Genomic DNA, 6,221 nt, shown 5'->3' with positions numbered 1-6,221 from the left:
TACCTCATGAATATTAATGGAATAATCTCCCGTTTTTGGAGAGAGTGATAAAACCCACAGTATTTCCTTATCCTAGGTTAAGTATGGTGCAGAAAACACCACTGATGAATTTTGTTTTAGATTTAGCATTACAACCAATAAATTGTAAGATCTCTCAATACCATCTCTTGTCTTGCGAAACTATTTACTAATTACATTTTAGGTTTCATCTATGTAGTTTACTCAACCTGCCACTCAAATGAGTTTGGAAATGACCTCCCATGAATTGTTGCACATTTTGTGGCTCTATCTAAGTGGACAAATTGAGAGGGGCAAGATACAAACCCTATCTCAGATCCAAAGTGGTGCAGATCAATAATACACTCCCCCACAACCCCACCCTCCGCCAATGATGGTCTGTCCAAGTGGGTCCGAACATTAGAAGCGAAGAGCTTGCCTCTGCACCGCAAACTTTGCTGCCCCCCTTTTTAAAGTGTCTGAGGGCTCCACAGGAGTTCTGTATGCAATATGCAATGGCACCCAGCCTCGTGGGTCGATTGAAGCTAAAGTTGAGAGCAGACAACACAGTTTGATAGAGCAATGGATCACCCCAGTACTCCCATGAGCCATGCAGAGCACTGCGCTTTTGTAGCAGCAGAATTCTCATATTGTCGTGAGCCGCTATAAAAGGCAGCAATGTCAAGGGGATTGCTTCAGTGCACATGCCTCTTTTGCACTGGCTGCACATTACTTCATAGAGACCCGAGGCTTGAAGGTCCTTATTCTGAGCTTCCAGTTCTTGGAGACATTGGCACTGTGCACATTATAATTAAAGGCAATTTCAGATGCCTCAAAGAGCTTTCTAGATCCCATTGGCAGCCTAATCCACATGGTCTAAGGATACTTGATCCATGTGCTAAATGGTTCATGTCACCTAGTTTAAGTGAAAGAATATCCACAAATATACACACATGGAGAATCACAGGGCCTGTCGAATTTCATATACTGCCTCACAGTCACGGTAAAGCTGAAGCAGGTAATGCAATGCCACATGGAAAGACTGTGGAAATGTCCATACCCGTTCACAAACGTTATTAATGTACTTGTCTATCAACATTCTAACATGATTTACAAGCAGTAGCGTTTTCAAGAGTAGAATCAATCATCAATACCAAGGTGGCCTGGGCGTCTGTGAGTCAGAACAACCTCTTGATGTCACTGCTGAGTTTACTATAAAATTGAGTTTGAAATATGAAATATCTGTTTACCTTATTTCACAAGTCCAGAGAGTACGCTTAGAACAGGCAGATCTTTTAGCAGGTCCTTGAAAAGGGAAGAAAGAAGGATCTTTTCAAATGAAAATGTATCATAAAATAAATTGTGATACAAAAGTTTGAGAATTTCACAGAGTTTGCTATTATAATCTTTGCACCATGCATCACAAACACATTGCAATTCCTATGTAGAACAACATAATGTTAAAGTCGTTTATGACTGTCATATTAGTAGTCAGCAACTCCGAATGCATCTGGACGTTGAATGCAGTAAACACTGAGAAGAGAGGAGAAAGAGGAGGCGCTCCCCCCAAAAGTCCCGATTTCGCATCATCTCGTCTGAGTGTGGTTTTGCCACTTTCAAGAGTTCAGTGAAGACCCCCGTGAGACTTGAGGGGCACTCACCAATGAAAGATGCCTCAACGCTTTCAGTCAGGATGTAGCATCTATTGCTTCCATCAAGCTCCTCTCCCTGAGAACATACACATTCCATCTAGAGAATAGTACCCTGCTTGCTACAGCCCAAACTCTGCACACTACGGACATGAGGGACAGACTGTCTATTGTATGACATAACATGTGTCTTCATGTGAACAGAAAGTCCTTCCAAGGCAGGTAATCTTGGTGTGAGCAGTTTACACCGTTTGCTGTACAGGAACAGCTCCATGCTGTAATTACAAGAATGAATGTAGAATCAAGAGGTAAACAAATAAAGCCTGGAATTGCCAATTTAATTTACTAAATTGCTGACTCAGTAGCAAATGTTTGAACTCTACCTCTTGCAAGCAGTTCTCTTTCACGTTCACCTACGTCATATCTTCTTTTCACATCCCAATATTACAATGTAATATTAGTGGAATAGATGTATAATTTAGTCCTAGTTGAATTTTAAAGTTATGTGTACTTTCCCAGAGTGGTTCTATTTTCACGGAATTTTCATGTGACAACATTGAAAATGAGACTAGGCCTATTGCTTCTACTTTCTTGAGCCCTGTTTATTTGTGTAAATCATGGAACCTTTTTCTTCAAGCACCCATTCCCAGTGCAGCCAGGGAAGTGTGAAGAACAAGAATTGGACATACGACATAGTCCCAAGCCAACACACAAAATTGCAATTTCCTGCGACCGATTGTGGAGGTGCAGTGTGACACCTAATGGAAGTTTGATTCTATGAATCACTGGAAGTCACTGTAACATGTTTGAGTTACTAACCTCTGCCATAAGCTTTCTTTGTGCCATAGACCTCTTGACAAAGGCATTTGTCACTTTCAACCAATATCAGATGCTAAATTGCGGGATCAATATTACCAAAGATGTGCCTCCTGTACAATACACACTTGGGGGCTGATTTACTAGAGGCCTGTGCCACTGGAGCGTCGCTTTTTATGACGCTCCGGTGACGCAGGCCTCTTAGTCATATCTATGAGACGATGCAAAGCCACCCTCTGTGGCTTTGCATGGCCCTATAGATATGGAGTAAGGCAAGGCAGGGCAAAGCTCTGCGTTGCAATACTCTGCTTCAAGGAGGACTTCCCTGGGCGTTGCAGTGGGCGTCCCCATGTTGCAACCATGGATTTTGACGCAGCCCTAGATTTTCGAAATCACATAAACCTGAGGCAGCATCAAAACCTTACGCCTCCCCAGAGCAGGCATAACGAGGAGAAATGTTTTCCTTCCTCCCAGTTTTTCCTGCTTTCCATGCGTGCTGCATTCTACAGCACACATCGAAGGAGGACAACGACTCCATTGATTGTTTCCAGCACATAAACAATCATTCCTACAATGCACCATGTTACAAAAGTGCCTGCCTTGGCACAAGGTAGCCAAAGCGGCACCAGTGCAGTGGGAAAGGACAGGAAGGCACCGTATATCATGAATATGGCTATTTCTGCCCTTTCCTTTTGATGCAGGGCAGCACAGTCTCAATTACTACAATGCCCTGCATCAAAAACCTGTAAATGAGGCCCTCAGTGTTTACCATGTGGAGGACTACAACTTCATGTAATGCAAGGATCCAGTGTACCGCTCTGTTTTACTGAGTTCAGGGCAACCGAGGTTACGGATATTGTATGTGCTCTCAAAGGATGACTTTCAGAGGGAGCATGGATACTTCCTTGGACCAACCATCGCAACCTCCAGTGCGAGCAGCTTCCTTATCACATGGCCATGACCACCGGACAAAGAGTGCCCAGAGGAGCACTCGTGCCCAGTGCTTTGAAGACTAGCGAAGTACTTGGTATCTCTGATGGGGGTGCAGTCTGACGCGACAAACACCCTCAAGATGTAAGGGCAACGGCCAGCATCATCTGGCAGAGGAGGGGGTTGAAGTAACTGCACATACAAGGTTGTGTGTGTGCTTAGGGGTATGTGCTGTAGTTATTGCAAACCAAGGCAAGACTTGGACAGGCTACAAAACATTCACATGCCCAATCTTAACCTCGGCCATGGACAATGTGCTTTAATAGTGCCCCCTCTTGCTGCTTCTAATGAGTTTTAGTGCAGAGACAGGTGCTGATGACATAAACCTCATCGAAGTTTTAACGTTCAGGAATAATAAAGTCTAACTCCTACCGTGTGCTCACTCTCTGGTGATACACTTGTCATAAAGTTATATGTTCAGAATGTGGAGTTCTCAAAAGCCCATGTTTAAAGACTCAACCTGATTCACAAATGCATTCATAACATTGAACTTGAAATGTGTTGGTAGTGTTACTGAACGCCACACTAAAAAGATAGCTGCTTTTTCAAACTATCATGAGCTTCTTATGAGACGGGACTAAAATATCTTCACTACCCAAAACACACACATAACAACGTTTTTGCAGTGAAGAGAAATTCATCTGCTACCTTCCGAATATGAAGAAATGACAAAAATAAACAGCTCCCCTTGGGTTGAGGGATATTAACAAGAAGAGCTGTTTTGAACTTACCGCAAGTTTTAACAGAAGGTCACCCTAGGGGACGAAAACATAGATGTGACTTTAGTGTAAATCTTTTGAAGATAAAAAACATAATTTAGAACCAAAAATACCATCTCAAGCGCTGGAGTCAATTACACAAAGATAAATTAATTCAAGTATAAGCAGTAAGGAGAAAAAGGTTGGACGTGGGCAAAATGAAAGAGGAAGTAGAAAACTTGGAGAAAGCAAGAAAACATAGGCACTCCATTGAAGCATTTAAATGAAAGAAAAACTAGTTCTGCAAGCATTGTCAGCAGTGGAAGACTGCACGTCAACCAAATCAGGACACTGAGAAACTGAAATGTTACTTAGCAGGAAAAGAACACAGAGGAAAGCCATTGAATCAAGAAGAGACAACTGAGATAGACAACAAAGCCACCGATCAAGAGCAAAGGGCAAACCCCAAACCTACTATATTTATATTGGAAGCAATACACCTGGTAAAAGCTAAAGTTGCCTGTATCTGAGATCTAAAAAAACCCACATAGAATTGGATCTTCAAAGAGGAGAAGTCATGGGATTTTGCTCTTGGGATTTGAAGAATGAGGCTCTGAAGTCCTAGAAAGCCACTTTGAGATACATAACAATGAATCACTTACCACGCCCTTACATGTCAGTTCGAATAATAGTTTTTCAGCACCAAGGGAAATCTAAGACAATTGAGAAGTAATATAGTAAAATATCATATTTTCAAACAGAACGGCATTGACAAAAGTACTAGTGACCAAAAATTGTCACACAATGTTATAATTTAAAATACTTCTTTTCATAACGTATTTTTATTTGCAGGTATACTCATACAGAAGAAATTAGTGCTTCCTTTTTAGGTCTTGTCTGGGACAGTGCATGCACTGTCGCTTGAATGACATTTTGTTAGTTTGCAGAGGGCTTAGAGCCCACTCATTGCGTACCATCGTAAATGGACCTTCGTCCTTCTACCCCCTTCCCCTCCATGTCTTTGCATCCGCCCTCCCATCTTTGTCGATGCTTGGTTAATGTGTTGTTCACAAATATGTGCATTTTCTAGCTGGGCCTTTGTCATGATGAAGCTCTAATACTTAGCATGATCCTGGGACCCATGCACAGCGAGTCCATGTCACTTAAGGAAACTCTTTGGGACAGTGGTGATTGGATGTGCCTGTGTAATTATGTAGTGTTCCGATTGCTTCCGGAACTCTAACCCTTACCCATAAAATCCACTTGAGACCGGCAGCTCCAGGAGCAGACCAGGCCTAGCAAGATTGCTTAAGGCCCGCAGCATGTAAGTAGTGAAAGACAGTCATAACTTAGGTCCAGATGGCGACCCACACCCACTGCCCTTGGTATGTGCCACTGCACCTCCTGCATTATTGATAGCTATGCTCCTGAAACAGATACGCTTCTGATTCAGGGTCCATCTTAATCCATTCGAAGCACTTAAACCAGATCTGTGTAGCCCATAGTGCTTTATTCAAAACCAACTTTACTACATGCTGAGAACTTATAACATCGTATATTAGTGTGGACCAGACCTGATTGAGCGTCGAGGCACTGCATAAGATCACACATTTTGAACCCGGTAGATGCCATCAAGCAACAAGTTCTACTAATTTTAGCTCTAGCTGTGCAGAGTTGTATGTGTGAGTGGAAAACACAGGTCTTTTGCAAGCATCTACTCTTCATTTGCCAGTACACTGAGATCTGTTCAGAAATAAAAAGCCCGAGGTCAGGCAGGGATGGACCCTTCATGCCTGAGCAGTGAGCTCCAGATGCTTGGCATGTGACTCGTTCGACTGAGACATCTGTGTTCTGCCCGTGCATGTGTTTTTTGTTTCCCTTTGATCACTTTTCACAGAGCCCAGGAGGAGGAAGTGGGGCTGGAAGGTATTTGATTATTTCACACTAGTTTCCCAGTATTGCCCACCGTCTGTTGCCAATTTTCTTATCCAGCCCCTTTCATCCAACCTCTGTTGTCCATGTTTCCCCACCTCCTCCCACCCGCTGTTGTCTGTGTTTCCCCATGCTCTCC

The 6,221-nt window shown here is 42.9% G+C and overlaps 1 protein-coding gene across 1 annotated transcript in view; it reads right to left on the bottom strand.

Moving 5' to 3' along the window:
- Positions 1 to 1,248: 1,248 nt before the first annotated feature.
- Positions 1,249 to 6,221, bottom strand: part of LOC147750765 (uncharacterized) — a 31,041-nt gene continuing 26,068 nt past the window's right edge. The window contains exons 7-9 of the mRNA XM_086930873.1: positions 4,813 to 4,863; positions 4,184 to 4,207; positions 1,249 to 1,302 (exon numbers count right to left, since the gene is read on the bottom strand). Coding sequence (XP_086786999.1) covers positions 1,249 to 1,302; positions 4,184 to 4,207; positions 4,813 to 4,863 — 129 coding nt within the window. The remainder of the gene's footprint in view (positions 1,303 to 4,183; positions 4,208 to 4,812; positions 4,864 to 6,221) is intronic.

The sequence above is a fragment of the Lissotriton vulgaris genome, chromosome 1_1 (genome assembly GCF_964263255.1).
Source record: "Lissotriton vulgaris chromosome 1_1, aLisVul1.2, whole genome shotgun sequence".
NCBI classification, from domain to species: Eukaryota; Metazoa; Chordata; class Amphibia; order Caudata; family Salamandridae; genus Lissotriton; species Lissotriton vulgaris.
This window is presented reverse-complemented; position numbering and strand designations above follow the sequence as displayed.